At 36.5% G+C, this 17,343-nt stretch overlaps 1 protein-coding gene across 3 annotated transcripts in view; it reads right to left on the reverse strand.

The window, feature by feature from the left end:
* Positions 1-6,376: 6,376 nt before the first annotated feature.
* Positions 6,377-17,343, reverse strand: part of PTPRG (protein tyrosine phosphatase receptor type G) — an 828,925-nt gene continuing 817,958 nt past the window's right edge. For all 3 annotated transcript variants that reach the window (XM_061618739.1, XM_061618737.1, XM_061618738.1), the window contains exons 28-29: positions 8,687-8,822; positions 6,377-7,634 (exon numbers count right to left, since the gene is read on the reverse strand). In XM_061618739.1, the coding sequence (XP_061474723.1) occupies positions 7,488-7,634; positions 8,687-8,822 (283 nt within the window). In that variant the 3' untranslated portion in view covers positions 6,377-7,487. The remainder of the gene's footprint in view (positions 7,635-8,686; positions 8,823-17,343) is intronic.

The following is a 17,343-nucleotide window of genomic DNA, read 5'->3' on the forward strand; positions in this document are numbered from 1 at the left end:
TTCACAGAGTGAAGTGCTATGAGTGGGCACATTTATTTATTTATTCATATATTTGTATACCGCACATAAAAGCGGTTTACAACCAGCCCATAAAAAAGTACAGTAAAAACCAGTAAAAATACAGTAAAAACAAAGCTCAACTATTGCAAAAAAGATGTCTTCTGAATTGCCTGCATAAGCCTGGTGGAACAGAAAGGTTTTCAGCAGGTGTTTAAAAGTTAAAACAGAAGGCACCTGCTAAATCTCTTTTGGCAGAGCATTCCAGAGAAATGGGCCGACGACACTGAAGGCTTGATTTCATGTCGATGTTAAATGAGCCTAGCCAAGTTGGGGGACGACCAAAGCCACCCCTGCAGATGATCTCAGTAATTGAGCTGGGATATAAGGGTTCAGATACCTTGGACCTAAGTTGTTCAGGGCTTTGTAAGTTAATACAGGGACCTTGAACCTGGTTCAGTAGTGGATGGGCAGCCAGTGCAGATGTTTTAAATGAGGTGTCACATGTTGTCGGCCATGTGCCCCCATCAGCAGTCAGCTGCATTTTGTACTAGCTGAAGCTTCTGAATCATAGTCAAGGGCAGCCCCACATGGAGCACATTGTAGGAATCCAGCCTCTATATATGGGGTAAGGTGGTCTCACAAGTAAACAATGCAATCCAAAATATATCTTGTTTATTTTAAAATGTATACCAAGCATTCTACCCAACAACAGGCTTTTGCAGTGGCTGCATCTGCATTCAGTCTGTGACCATTCACTTAGGGCTATTTCCACCCAGGGATCTTTCGCTTGTACTGTATTGGGACAAAAGCCTGTTTCAGTTTACACATTGGGTTGTATCCAGAGCTAGAGTAGACCCGCTGAAATAAATGGGACATAAGTTAGCCATCGTGTGTGTAAACAGAGTGAAAATATCAATCAACAATTGTAAATACATCAAAAACCATACTTTATTTTATGTATAGCAATACAATTTACATATTAAATAACACTATAATAGAGTGATTTGATATACTTTTAAACATAACAAAAAGGAAATTCTTCAAGTTACAAAAAGGAAAAACAGGAAAAAAAACTAATCCCCCCCCCCAAACCAAACACCACATTTCCCCAATGGGTCGATGAGACAAACTTATCCAGTGACTGGTTAAGTCTAATTCCTATTGCACACACTGACAATGGAATTTAAAAGAAAATCCAGCATCAACAATCACTGTCCGAAAGAAATAACATGTGTTGAATTCTTTTTGGAATGTGATGGCATTTCACTACTTCAATACACATAAAGTATGTATATTCACATATCCACCACAAAAAGAAAAACAAATATGAAGAAGTTGAAACTAGAAAAAAATTAGCTTTATATGAAAATATAAAATTCTATGATTATATACCATAGATACAAAGTTCCCAGAAGATGCTTATTCAAGCAACAAAATATTTACAGTTTTAATGATTTCTGCTATTTAAAAATGAAGGAAATGAAAATAATGGATAGAGATGAATACTTAGTTCTTTAGAAACAATGGCTGCTTGCTAGTTTCAAAGGTTCTAACAAAAAAAGAAAGGTCACTACCCCAAATGTTGGAGAGTTGTGACATTTTATAAAATTGACTATCTCCTCTTTTGGAGACATGTTTATTCTTAAAACTCAAGACATTTTTCTTGAAATTAATTATCCTCTGTAGAAAAGGCTTCCCTTTGCAAATATCTAACAAAAATACTAAAAACAGTTGAACGGCTAAGACAATGTTGAGGCCAAGTCTTTTCATTACAGTTTTTCTGTGTACTCTCTCCCTGTTGGTTTTGCATGCCTTCTCCCTACAGATAAGCAAAGCCAATGTAGTATACATTACTTATGGCAACCAAGAGAGAAAACTCAAAAGTATTGACAAGCAAGAGTAGAGAATTACAACTCGAAAAGAAAAGAAATGCAGTGGATAAGAAACAAGGCATTTCCCCTTCATATAAAATTCACTGGCACTATTTAACATAACTATGTATCACAGGAGTGGGTGGCAGAAGAGAATGAATTTGAGAGCATGACTGCCAGGTCAACAGTGCAATCCTATACACACATTACCTGGAAGTAAGTACCATTGAACACAATGGGACTGACCTCCAACTAAACATGCATACAAATGCACTGTAACATAACTATACTTTCCTTATTTTTATTTAATTTTCAACTATTTTTGCTAAGAATATTAAGTTTCTTTGGTAAAATTGATATCTCTACTTTAAAATACAATAGCAGTTTACAAGAAAACACTCATAACAAGGTCATTGTGCTATGTTATTAAAAAGGGACAGCATTTTGGTAGAGTTCCAATGAGTCTCTAAATTTAAAAGAAATCTGAGGAAGCATACCTTGCTCATCTAATTATGACTCCACTAACTGTACAATGGACCCTACAATTCTGTATTTCTTACACAGAGGTGTGTGCATGTGCAAACATGAGTACACACCTTTTGCCTCATTCATAGTTTAAACAGACATTCTTAAATGCTTAAGGATAATTTGTTTCAAAATAAAAGTTTTGGTTTACCTCCTGCGCTCATCATGTGTTGTGAACTTAATCTAAGCAAAGTGACTTTTCATATTAATTATCATACTCAAGAAGTACAAAGTAAAGCATGTCTTTGCAGTACTAAGGCTGTAGACTGAGAATGCCAACGGCTCTGTCCTTCCTTTAGATGAGGGTTCAGTACATAAACAGGTATTGATTTTCATGGCCTTGAGAGAGCACCCAAACATGCAAGGAGGCAATATGTTTCAGAGTATCCATATTACAATCCCATGTTCCCTTTACTTCCAGACCACATTAGCAAAGGCAGGTGATACAAGCATCAGTCTTTAACATGTTCATTTCTTTGAAAAAGTCTAATATTAGAAATGATTCAGGTTTACAAATTAATCAAAATTCGGATATCATCATAAGGATGTCTTTTCTTTCTACGAAGTATATATAACAAGTCTAGCAGGAAAGACAAATGGCAGCACCTCATTGGACTTTTGAGACAACTGATCTATTAATATAAATTCAGAGCTTACACTGATAAGCAATACTATAATATTCTTTAGATAAACAGATGCAAGATCCATTGCTTTGCGTAGGGTAAGAAAGGCAGAGTAGAAATAGGACACAAGTAAAGTCTTGACTAACTTGTCCCAATGAATTAATTGGGACATAAGCCATGATTAAGGACCAAACTACTGACTTAGTTGCATTAATGCAAATAACGTGTACATTTCTGTTGTGTAAATAGCAGCCAGGGAGAAGCATGTGTAGCAGCTGGACCTGGGAGGGGTACAGATTTTAACTCCCCACCATGGTTCTGAGAAAAATAACTTTATTTCAATTTTTTGTGAACGTGGCAGGGCAAGAAAGAGTTGGACTCCTCACCCCATAAGGTCTTGATGCTGCTTAGGCTTCTCCTTGGCTGCTGTTATATGCACCACAAAATCATGGATGTTAATTGCATTCACACAATCAATGTCACATCTAGCATAGCCCAAACTTCCTCTGGATTGGGGCTCATGTCAAGGATTGTTTAAGAACAAGTTGAGAATTGCAACCTCAGAATTGCAGCTTTTCATGACACAGTGAATTTAGACTATGAAACTTAATTCATCTGGAACCAAACCCTTCTCCCTAATCACATACCTGTTATTCCCCTTTACCTGCTGACTTCAGAATTAAGAATACAGCCTAATTCCCATGTAAATTAACTCAAATAAGGTTATTGAACATTAAATCAAGTTATACCCCTATGGACTAAGTCCTATATAAATATTAAAGAAAATATTGAAATGCCAGTTCACATGGAAGTGACTTTGCAAACAATCTAACTTCAGCTACACTGATCTAATTTTGTCTTAAAATCCACACATAAACACACACTTGTACAACCTGGTACAAATTTCAAGAACTGGCTTAAGCGTAGCCAGGCAGTCTTATCACAAACACATTCATTTTCCTCTGTGGTATCCCCTCCATAAATTCAGATTGAAATGAAAAGCTACAACAAATTCAACTAAATCTGGGGGGGGGAAACATACACACCACACACCTCTTACTTCCTGAAGCATTTATTTCTTGCCACAAAATTTTGGATGTGAAGTGATCAAAGTTCATCTCATGCTCAAAAGTTGTAATTTCCTGAAGCAGTGCCCATTGCCAGCAATGGAAGCCCTGCAGTCCCTGATGCCAATGCAAACAGTGTGCCTCTCACTCATAGCAGAAGCAGTACAGATGGCATAACTTGAACGGGTTTTTCAAATGAAGTGCAGCTTCTGGAAAGACAATCTTAAATCTACACAATGCAATGGACTAATTAAGCTCCTTTCTGGTGAGCTTCCCAATGTAGTTTGTTTATAGGGAACCCTGGAACTCTCTTCCAGCAGCTCTGGAGTGCATGGATGGTTCTGATATGCGCATGGAGCTCAGTGCAAGAGAGGGCTGCCACATTCACCTCATTATCTGAGGAAGCTCCTTCTCAATGCAACTGCCTAATGATGAAGCAGGATCTTCTTGTGTTTTTGGACCCTATTTTCCCTAATACCACATAAATGATTTCAACTGTAAATTTAAAATGGGGAGCAATGTGAGAGAGGCACTTAATCGTGTGTTTACAAACCATTACAAGCAACAGCTCTGTGGGTGAATGTCAGAGCAGTTGTCACTTTGCTGGATAGTTTTCCCTGCTTTGCTGTACAATTCTTTTCAAACCTTTTTAGGATGGTTTTACATTTAGGAGACAGTATTATAAGAAATAGGCATTTGTTTAAGAAAATACGATATTTGAATTTGATTGTGGAGAGCACAGGAGACAAATGAACAAGCATCAACTTGTGTCAATAGCAACAACTTCAAGCTCTTCCACTGAAGGATTAAGGTCATCCAGATTACTTTAAGTTTAGTGGTGAAGTGTTTCAGATGTGTGACTGACACAAATCAGATTTCTCTGGTATCTATGGATAAAGGAATCCATAAAAACAAAGGAACTTGTCTTTAACATTTGTGAGCTGGTAGTTCCATTGTTTGTCAATGGAGCCATTGTTTGTACTTTTTAATTTGAAAAAATAGTTAATGCCCTAATTTACTATCACATACACTTGCAGAGAAAACAATGGAAATCATTCTCCAAAGAAAGAAGTGGTTTTGCCTTACAGATGTCTATTGAGACACCAGTATTAGCCTGGCTTTACTTTGCAGTTATTCAAATATCAAATATTTGCATAGCAACTCCTATAATATTACCGAGCATTTTTGTAGTAGTGGCTGGGGCTGTTGAATGCAAATATTTCCGTAAGACTACAATCCTATATGGATACCAGGGAGTAAGTCCCATTGAACTCAATGCAGCTCACTTCTGAGTAGACATGTATAAGATTGCACTGTAAATGATGGTGTCCTTTGGTTCCTACCAAATATTAGAATTTTCAGTGGCTTTTTTTATAGAAGAGCTAGTAAAGGTGGTGTTACAGAGCTACAGGACACAGAGAATTCTCACTGAGGTAGTAAACCTATGTACTGTTTCAGAGCTGGGACACACATGATAAAAATGTTCTGCATGTGTTGAACTTGATGTCAAGGCTAGGCTAGAACACTTTTAACTGACATCTAATTTTCTTTTTTTCTTTTGCCTGGAGGAATCAATTTACGATTTCAATGACATGTAGACCAGTGTTGGCTGATCCTGGATTCCCCACACATAAGTGCACCCGCTTCTACCTTTGACAACTAGTGCATATATAAGTGGCAGAACTTGTTTTTATATGTAGGCACATATTTTCACTATGTGGAATTGGAGGCACAGTAAAATAATTTCAGATAAGAAGGGATTCTTTTTAAACAAACTGATTCAAGGACAAACTCTCAGCACAAGATGTTTATATTGAGCTAATTTGGGCAGCTATAATGTGAAAAGCCATTAAAACCAGTTTGACAGTTTTACTGAGTTTTGCTCACTAGCAGCGAGGTTCACCCTGTAATCTTTTTCCTGTGGGCATTCGCTGCTTATGTGCAATGTTTGCAGATGGTGTTGGCAATATAACCAACCACCTGATCAGAATTTAATTCATTTCCCATTCTTAAAGTTAAATAAAAAGCAGTGCAGAAGGACCATCTACACTGAACTGAGCTGCACAGAAAGTGGTTTGGAAAACACAGCAGTTTTAAGTCATTTGTATCAGAGACTTAAATGTAAAGCTAATGAGTGGAAATGAGTTTTCTTGGGTTTGAAACATATTTAAGAGGCTGTCTGAAATAACAAGGATAGTATAGTACAATGTATAATATACGGGAATGGATCTATGAACTAAGGAGGTATATAATAAATAATTTGGTTCAAAAAAAAAGAGGAAGAGTGTAATCTTATAGGTAGTTTTTTATTACATCGCTTCACCAGTAATATGGATCACTATGTTTTAGCACTAAAGTATGAAAATTACACAGCTGTAAAATGGCATCTAACAGCTATGAAATTAAGAAATTCATTTCTCCATCCTGTAACATACTGTCAAGATAGAGATCCTGTTCCAGAAGAATTAAGGAAATATATGTGTAAAATGGTGAATAGTAACTGGAAATATTGCTACCTAAAGGCTTTTGAAATAAAACAACCTGATTGCATATTGTTGCACTGTTAATTACTAAATTGTCTGTGGTGGCAACATGATCAAAATATTTTTCCATATTGAAATGAAAGTGTCATTGTGAAAAACTGGGGAATCAGCAAAGTTGTAAAAACAAAGATTGAGATTGACTCTCAGATTTGAGTTGCTCAGTGTTTTGGGAATGTAATTTATTACGTGACACGGAAAGCAATTCATAGGCCTCCTTGTAGCCAAGAAGAGGAATCCAAGCTAACGCAGACCAACTATTCCCCCTCTGGATGCTACTGCACTTCAGTGTAGCTAGTGATCACCATTCCACTTTGTCAAAGAAGAAGGGAGAAAAAACACTTATCCATGTTAATGGAATACAGAAGACCTATAGCGATTACTAAAGTTACATGAAAATTAATAAATATTGGAATATGTTTAGGGTATAGCATTTTTCTTGTAAACCAAAAAGAATCTTTCTGGTCTAGCATTCAAGACTTTAGAGTCAAGGCTAATAATAATTAACAAAACTTCATGGCAATTCAACTAAAAAGTAGCATGTTTGTTGTCATGGAATGTCACATCAGGGTTTGTTTGTTTGCTTGCTTGTTTTTGTATTACAACTTTATAGGCAGTTAACACTGATCATATAGTGCAAACTAGATAAAATTGTGTTTCACTGTGTGAAATAAACGAGAGGTGCAAATGCTCAGTAGGATACCATTAAGACATAAAATGGCAAAAATAAATATCAAAACTTTTATCAGTGTAAAAAAGTAATTGGGTTATTGTATAACCTATAGTCTGGCAAAAAAGGCCTCAAAAAGTTCACTCAGTCTTCAGAAATTCCACAAATTAAGTGCCTTTTCAATATTCCAATTAGACAAGAGACTCCATGCTTTCTGCAGGATCTGATTCGTCGTTGGCCATAACAGCACCATTTTTGTCCAGTGCCATGGGCCCATTTCCATTTTCCTTAGTGCTGACCAGGCTTAGCATTGCTTTGTAAAGAAACTGGTACTGATCCTGGAATGGAAAGACCAGAATGTTTAAGACCACCTAACATTTGAGAAAGTAAAATGTTCAGCTTGCATTTTCTAGAATGGATCAGTATCGCTTACTATATCCCAGAAGGGCACCTTTAGTCTTGTAGCTCTCTCATACTCTGATGGCCCAACATTTATTTATTTATAAAATTTCATTATAAAATAATCCCAAAGCAGGGGACAATACCATTAAAACACAATAAAATCAGACAATCAATCGGTCAATAAACAATAAAAAGCACATACACAATCAAATAACTATTTACGAAGTGCAGCAACACAGATTCAACCAAGAGCCTTTTGCCTCTTCAATCAACTTTGTTGGTTTTGCAAACAGCTGGGGCTCTATAGAATTACTGCAATAGATGCATTTACATCTTTCAAGTCCTTTCTCACAAACAACATCTACAAAAAAGGTGTGTTTTCTCACCTTATTTTAATATCGTATGCACTTCTATTCAGCTCTGATTTAGGCTAAAACAAATATGATGTAGAACTCCTGTGTTGCTGTTGAACTACAATAGTTGTTTACTGCTCAGCCTGCAAACATGTAACGTTAGAAGCAGAGCTTGGAAAAGTTACTTTTTTGAAGTACAACTCCCATCAGCCCAATCCAGTAGCCATGCTGGCTGGGGCTGATGGGAGCTGTAGTTTAAAAAAGTAACTTTTCCAAGCTCTGGTTAGAAGTAGCTGAATGGTACCACAAATAACATGGCTACCCTCCATCCTGGAACAGACTCTACTTGCTGGATCTAAGAAGCAGTGAGTATTCCAGCCCTAAATATACAAATAGCAGGATGTAAAATAATGCTTATTGCTTCATTGTGGTTCCTAGCTGTGCAGGTTAACTGGCAGCAAAAGTAGTACACACTTCACAGGTATATGTGGATAAAGAGAGAGTCTTTTAGCAGTCTCAATCCAACTGCACGGGGATGGGATTGTATGTAAAAGCATGTGTGCAGATTTTGATTGGATGTTTTCCTCTTTAGCAATTACCTTATAAACAACTTTACATCCCATTTTAAAACTTACAATGTCTGTAAATACTCCAGGCCTCATCAGATTGATCATCTTTGCCACCTGGAAAACATCAACAGCATTTTCATTCTCCAGCTGCTGGGACAGAGTGGTAAGGGCACATAATGTTCCAGCCGCCACTGCTCCATACCTGCAAATGTACAGAACAGTTGTATTCAGACACTCAGGTGAATCATAGGGCGCTCCTGTCAAGCAGTATTGAAAATCTGGTATCTGTATATCAGCTTTAATTTTCTTTAAATTGCACCTAGATTCCTTGCCAGAGGTGTACCTATACTTAGGATTAGTTTGCTGTTGTAATAATGAATAAATAAGTGATGATGTGGTTGAGTGCACAGAAGGAAATCTTTCATTTTCAGCTACATTTCCTCAGAATGCAGTTAAAAGTGGAACATATATTATGTATGAAGGCATAAAAATAAAAACCAGTGAATATAACAAATAACCCAAAAAGCAATTTACAGACGAAATGCCTCAGCACTGCTAGAAACAAAGATTTGATATTTTTTGTCTCATGAAATGCTCAGATCAGTAACTCTTAATTTTGTAAAGCAATTCTGAATACTGCAAGAACAGCAAATGTACTCAGAACCTGTGTGAGGATTAAAACTAACAATGGCTTAATATGAGTTGGCAAAAACATCTGTATTTTATACTTCACCTTAGCAAGTCAAAGTGTGAAGGAAAGCCCATTTGAAGAGCCCTTAATTGCTCATTTCAGGAGGACTTCAGAGGACTACAGAGAAGGCTTGTCTGTGCATGATAATAATTCATTAATAGGCAGGAAAAACCCCTCGTACCTATAGCCAACAGATATTTCTATCAAACTTTAAAAAGCAGGGAAATTGGGCAGCTATAGTGAATGAACCAGTGAAGCAGGAGACCTGACCACCTCTCTGAGATATTGGACTGCCCTACAAATTTGTAAAAATGCAAACACAATTTGGATTGGTCTTTCACAGTCCAATCTGCTTCCTGTGTAGCTTGGAAGAATTTGGCAATGTGCCTGAGAACATATGGTGAGTGGTGGCAACACCTGCAATCAGCCAAAATAACAGAAACAAGACATGTGCTGTGCTGAACTTGTTTTAGCAGGGCGGAAGCAACAACATTAAGACAGTTGATATAATTCAGATAATCACTTTAAATGTTTGATTTACTTTGCAATTTTAGTGAAGTTTCCTACAGTAAATAATTTTATTTTGCTTCTGTTTCTGTGAATATGTGAAGTACAGCAACACTTTGCATAATTTACACTAAAATATCTCCAAAAACAATTGTAGAATAGATTGGTTTAAGCATAGCTGGCTGAACATATGCATCTTGGGTAGGCCAAGTTTGTTTTTTCCAACAGCTAGATTAATTGCTTAACTAGCAATATATTGTAATCAAACGGCAGTTTCAGATTCAACTGTTAATGCACCAAAATAGAATTTAACCTCCAGTTTGAAACACAAAAGGCTATCTTCACCATTATATGATACTGACCAATAAAAAGGCTTTGAAATTAATGAAAATAAATTTGACACAGATTTGTAGGATGAATAATGAGAGAAATATAATTTTCTAGGTCAGATTTTCTGTAGAAACAGTAATATAGGAAAGAAGCAAAGAAAGAAGAACACCAACAAACATACAAAAATGTAATTCTTCATCTTTGGAGAAGCAGACCTGATTGCAGGTATTGCTACCACTCACCATATGCTCAGACACAAATATTACTAAATTCTTCCAAGCTACATGGGAACTGGATGTTTGTATTTTGACAAATATGTAAGGCAGTACAATATCTCAGACAGGAGGTCAGGTCTCCTGCTCCCCTGGTGCATTCACTATAGCTGCCCAATTTCTCTGCTTTTTAAAGTTTCATACAAATATTTATTGGCTATAAGTATGTTCTTAAACTGCAAAGCTTTTTTGCCTATTAGTAAATTTCTCTGCTTTTTAAACTGGAAGGTAAGAAATGGAATCCTGTGCAAGTTTGCTGAGAATGGATTGATCATTTGCATGCTTATTGAGTTCAATGGGATTTACTTCCCTGCAATCATGCTTAGGATAAGTGAAACTGACTATGGGGGAGCAGGCGAAGCAGAGGGAGGGAGGACTGGAGTGGGCAGGGGAGGAGGAAGAAGGAAGAGGGGGAGAGGAGGAGGGGAAGGAGAAAGGGGGAAGGAGAGGAGAAAGGCAGGTCTGATCATTTGCATGCTTACTGAGTTCAGTGATTGTGCAATCATGTTTAGGATAGGTGAAACTGACCATGGGGGATGGAGGGAGGAGGAGGGGTGAGGAGAGGAGATGGGTGAGGAGAGGGGAGGAGGAAGGGAGGGAAGAGGGGGAGAGAGAAGCAGAGGGAGGGGAGGGGATTTGAAAGGGAGGGGTGAGGGACTGGGAGGAGGAAGGAAGGGGGAGGGGATAGGAAGGGAAGGAGGGTAGGGTAGGTTTGATAATTTGCATGCTGAGAGTGGTTAGGAGATGCCCTATTCCCCTCACAGAGCTACAGGTACGAGAAATGTCTGGGAAGAGGGGCTGACTGTTAAACCACACTGGCCACTGGAGCTCTGTCAGGACCAGGAGTCTTCTAACAACTATCCAAACTCTTCACAAACTACACTTCCCAGGATTCTTTGCGGGAAGCCATGACTGTCTAAAATGAAATAAAGTTCTGGTGTGGGTGTGGCTCTCTGATTAGCCAAGCCAAACAACTGTTGGTGTGGCTTTTAAACACTAGTGGTTGGTTCTTACTGAGCATGCCTTGCGCTATCATAGAGTCCAATGTTAAATTTATTAAATTAATTAAAAATAAGCCATGCAGAAGAGGAAGGTCAGAGTAAGGGGCAAGGTCAGTAATAGGATTACAGGTACTCTGTGAACATGGCTGATTTTTAATTAATTTCGACAAATTAGGAGATCACTGACAGAAAAAATTCCAAACAGGAGTCTGGTTTCCCCCCCTCATTTTACATGTTGAATTCTCGAGTCTCTCTGAGTGTTTTGTGTATTGCCATGAAAACTTATGAGGGTTGTTAAGCAAGTGTTTCTGAGTTCAGGACTATAAATTTTGTAAGGTTTTGTTTTGAAATAAGCTTATGGGAAGCATCAGTATGGCATGGGGGTATTTTCAATTTAACATTGTAGAATGCGAAAAATCCATGCTGGCTATAGCATATAGCCACTCTTGTGGCTGTATAATGCACCACACATTCAGCCACCATTTCCTAGGGAGGGGAAAATAAGTAAAAGACACGGGAAGGGCACACAATCATTAACTGATTGCTGTATTGGGCTGGGTGACTTACTGACTAAATGTTTCTTCCACACATTTTGTTGTTTGGATTTGGAGAATGAGCCGAAAATACAAGGAGAAACACTTTTTAAAATTAATTTTTTATTGTTATACAAAAGTTTAACATAAATAATACGATGAAATAAATGTAACCCTAATCCCCTCCCCAGAGCCAATACTTATGATATTGCTATAGCATGTTTGCATAGTGTAAGAGTACAAAGGTAAATGCTAATATACAGGTGAATCTTTTGCAGTTTGAATAGTTAGTATTTCATAAAAATGTTTGGGAGATATAAAACCGTATGGACCAGATTAATTAGATATAAATTTATGAAAACCAGATAGTCGTTGTTAATAAAGAAAGTTGATTATGTAGATCTTGTTGTGAAGTATAGTCGATAAATCTCCACCAAATTGATATGAACGTTTCTGGTCTTGCAGCGCCTCTCAGAAATCGAAGATGCAGCGTGATTTTGTCCACGATTGCTATTGTCCAAATTTTGCTGCACCAGTTCTGCAAGCTTAACTCATCTAAATGTTTCCAATGTTGTAATATCAATATTCTTGCTGCCAATAATAATTTGGAGATCAGGTGTTTTGAAATTAAAGTACTATTTTCACCTTTGAATAAAGATAATAAGAATAATTCCGGGTTTAGATGTACTGTTTCTTTCGTGATTTTATTGAGTTCTTCTTGAATTGAAACATTTATTGATTTTTGAGAAAGTCTACCAAAGATGAAAGTATGTTCCTTTTTGATTGCATCCCCTCCAACATAGAGGGGACATCAATGAAGAAATATGTGAGAGCTGAACTGGTGTGAAGTACCATCTATGCAGCTTTTTCAGACAAGTTTCTTTGTGTATGGCTGAAATAGTTTTATTGTATTTAGACGTAAATATTGATGTCCAATTAAATGTTTCCAAGTCATATCCCAAGTCCTTTTCCCATTGATTTTTTAAACCTACTAAATTTCCAATAGTACTTTCAAGTAGTATTTTGTATACCTTGGATACCAATCCTTTTCCATTATGACCATTTCCCAGTAAAACCTTTTCAAAGTGTATAATATTTTTAGTAGCATATGTTTTAATCTGGGGTTTTTTCAATATTGAATTTAGTTGAAGTGTGTGTAGCCAATCTAAATTCCATAAAGGAATATCTATTTTCAGTTGCTGAATAGAGACTGGTCTACCTTGTGGGAAAAAATATTTCAGTCTCAAATATCCTTTCTCTTCCCCTGTTGCCAAGTATTTTTTCAAAAAAATTATCTCCTGCATTCGGATAAGTTTGCAGGGGAGTCAAAGGGGAATATATTGGTGATAACTTAGGTTGCCAATTTTTCCAGATAGTGAATGTAGTTTTTGTGAATGGATTATTAATAGGTGTTACGTACTGGTAAAAAAGGTAGATTCCATAATTTACCAGTGGGTAACATTGATTCCTCTAATCTGATCCAAGTATTTTTTGATCTCATAATCATAAAACAGCTGACGTAATTGAAATGCTGTGTAGTATAAATATAAGTTTGGAAGTCCCCAACCCCCATAATTTGTCTGGGTGTAAAAGAAGGTTAATGCTAATCTTGGTCTTTTGTTTTGAAATATAAATTTAATATATTTTGCCATTTACTGATTGTATTATGAGTAATGAGAAGCGGAAGTACCTTAAACAAATAGAGGAATCTAGGTATTATTTTCATTCGTATTGTAGCTATCCTACCTAATGTAGTTAAATTAATTTTTTTCCATTTATTTAAGTCTGTATTCATTTTATGAATTAGAGGACGATAATTAATGTAAAATAGTTTTGAGATATTTTTTGGAATTAAAACCCCCAGGTATCTAAAAGCAGAGTTGCATATGTTAACTCCTAACATTTTACGAATCATCAACTGATCCTCAGGACTGACGTGAAAAAACATGGAAGATTTGTTAAAATTAATTTTAAGCCCAGATATTTTCGTAAATGTTTCTAACATCCCTTTAAGTAACGGGGCTGATTGTGATGGATTCTCCAGCATTAATGTCATATCATCTGCATATAAATTTAGTAGATGTTCTTCTTCATTTACTTTACTTTGATAACCCTTTATTTGAGCATGTGAGCGTAATTTCATTGCCAAAGGTTCTAAGGAAAGGGAAAATAGTAAAGGAGATAAAGGGCATCCTTGCTTTCTGCCCCTTTGTATCGGTATAGGGTCTGAGTCCAGATTATTAGTGCAGATCACTGCAGCAGTTGTATCATACAAACGATCTATCATGGTTGATACTCTTTCTCCCAGATGATATTTATTTAGCACCTTTTTAAAATAATTCTAGTTCAGACAATCAAAGGCTTTGTAGATGTCTAATGATAGTACTCCTAGTGATTTGTTGTGCTGTTTAGCACGAAGTATTACATTGAGTAGCCTTCTGATGGGATCTGAGATGTGTCTGCCTGTGATGAAACCTGTTTGGTCTATATGAACCAAATCAGCTAATATTGAATTAAGTCTGGTTGCTATTATGGCTGTGAATAATTTTTGGTCCTGATTAAGAAAGTTTATTGGTCGATAGGAATCTACTTTCAATTTATCTTTATTTGGTTTGGGGATGACAATTATTTGGGACGTCTTCCAAGTGTGTGGGATATTTCCCCCAGCCCAAATGTGATTGTGTAACTGAGTTAAATGTGGGATTAATGTTTCTTCAAAAGTTTTATAGAACGTGCTATTAAATCCATCTGGTCCTGGTGCTTTATTATGTTTAAGTCTTTTGACTGCAACAGATACTTCCTCTATTGTTATATCTTGATTTATAAATGTTCCTTGAGCATTTGAGAGGCTGGTGGTGGTGGTAGAAATCAAGAAGGTATTTTTGGATCTCTTCTGCTGTAGTAGGTATATTACTATATAACTCCTTATAAAAATCCAAAAAGTATTTATTGATTTCTTTAGTATCATATGTTGGTTTTTTTCCTTGATGTGATATTGCCATAATTTTTGTGGCCTTAAGGGCATGAGCTAGTAGTTTAGAGTTTTTATTTCCCCATTTATAGTATTTTTGCTTCGTGTACCAGATTGATTTAGCTATTTTAGCAGAATCTATTGCCTCTATTTCTTTCTTTTTCTTTTGTAATTCTTTGAACGTAATTTCAGAATTTTTTTTTTATGTTGTGCTTCTAAATTTCCCACCTCTTGTAATAATTGGGTTTTAATAGGTTCGATATTATGTTTCTTTTAACCATTTCATTTATACAATGTCCTCTCATTGTTGCTTTCATGGCGTCCCATATGATATTGGGATTGATTTCAGGTATATTATTTATTTCAAAGTATTCTTTCAAATTTTCCTGAAGTGTTTTAGTAGTCAATTGATGGGCAACAAGAAATGAGTCAAATCTCCATATTGGAGTATATGGAGTATAGGAAAGAGTGTTTATACATGCTCCAACTGCAGCGTGATCTGACACTATTCTGGGATATATTTCCGCTCTATTAATGTTTGTTGTTAGTTTTAAAGATACTAGGATGTACACTAACCTGGAGAAATTTTTAAATCTGGGAGGGTAATATGTGTAATCTCTGACTCCTGTATTTATTAGATGCCAAGCATCTATTAACCCATGTTTCTGTCACAGACAGTGCAAGGAAGATTTATTCCCTGTAGCCGATGTTTGCTTTCCTGTGCTTCTATCTAATTTGGGGTCACAAATCATATTTAAATCTCCACCAATAAGAATTTCTCCTGATGCAAATTTCTGTAGTTTCCTAAATACTCTAGATAAAAAGTTGAATTGATTAGTATTAGGAGAATAGATGGATGCAAGTGTAAAATTGCGATTTTGTAATAATCCTGAAGTAAAGATGTATCTGCCCTCTGAATCTATTTGTTGTTTTTGAACCTGGAAATCTAATGATCTGGCAAGTATAATTCCCACCCCTCTTGAGTGATTGCCTCCTAAAGCCAAAAATTGTCTGCTGAAATGTCTATGTGGGAGTAAATTATATTTGGGTTTTGGTTTAAATATTTCCTGTAGAAATATGACTGAGGGTTCTGACTCCTAATATAGTCACTACCCTTCGTTGTTTGATGACACTCGCATGCCTCTCACATTTAATGTCAATGCTTTAATTTCAGCCATACGTTATACACAATTGATCCATTATGAACACCTGTATGCCCCAATGTTGTCTAGCAGTGCACCAAATCCTCCAAATTGTTGCTATGCAAAACCATATATGCTTACAAAAAAATTGAAATGTGGCTCTGTAATCCCCAAGTAACATTTAACTTCCCCCCCAAAATGTAACCCCCGTACCTAACTAACTAAAGACAGAAAAAATTATTTGCTTATAGGTATTGTCTGAGACAGCCCTGTGTTAGTTGGACGAACTTTATAGGCTTATTGCCTTTTATGAATATATTGTAAACCCAATCAATATCAATTAGAAAACTTTATCTAAACAAAACTATGTGCTTCCGCTAACCCCAGTATGTTGCAGTTGACACAGTCATAACCTTTTGCGTTTTGATATCCTTATTCCTTGATGTCATTTAGCATGTCGATATATCTTGTAACCAGTTATCTGGTATTTATTTATTTCTTGTGGAAGTTGATCTCATTGACCTTTGAGAATTGGTTGTATTGGTGGGTATTTCATGTCGTTGACATCTTCTGTGCTTCATAGCTTGAGGAAAAGATCTCCAATCTTCCTCTTCAAGAATCAGGTTGAGGATGTCATCAGATTCCAGCTCTTCTTCTTCCCAGGGAGATGCTAATTTAAATATTGCCAGTAGGCTCACCAAATCTTTTTTGTTTGTGTTGTACCCCATCTGCTTCCACTATCAATGCAAATGGAAAGCCCCAGCAATATTTGATACCTGCTGTTCTCAATAATTCAGTAGTAGGGCGAAATAATTTAGGCTTACGTAGAGTTTCAGCACTCAGATCTCAGAGAAAAAGCACAGGGCTGCCTTCAAAGCCTTGAGTATTGCTTCTTTTTAAGCATAATTATAGAATGCAATAACAATGTCTCTTGGGGGGGGCATTATTTTTCGGCTGTGAGCCCAGGCTTCTGTGTGCACGTTATATGTCTGCTGCAGTGATGCCTACTTCTGGGAATATTGTTGACCACCAATTTAATAATACTTGAGTGATGTCTTTATTATCTGACCATTCTTTAATTCCACGCACTCTTAAATTACGGTGATGGCCCCAATTCTCCTGGTCATCCATACGATTTAAGAGGTCTCTTTGACTGTGCACAATATGTTTAATTACATCTTCATGTTGTATTCCTAATTCTAATGCTTCATTTGCTGTTTTGGTAGTGTCCTCCATTTTGTTTGTCAGAGATGAATTTTTTTCATCTAATATTTTA

The sequence above is a fragment of the Rhineura floridana genome, chromosome 3, assembly GCF_030035675.1.
Source record: "Rhineura floridana isolate rRhiFlo1 chromosome 3, rRhiFlo1.hap2, whole genome shotgun sequence".
Classification (NCBI taxonomy): domain Eukaryota; kingdom Metazoa; phylum Chordata; class Lepidosauria; order Squamata; family Rhineuridae; genus Rhineura; species Rhineura floridana.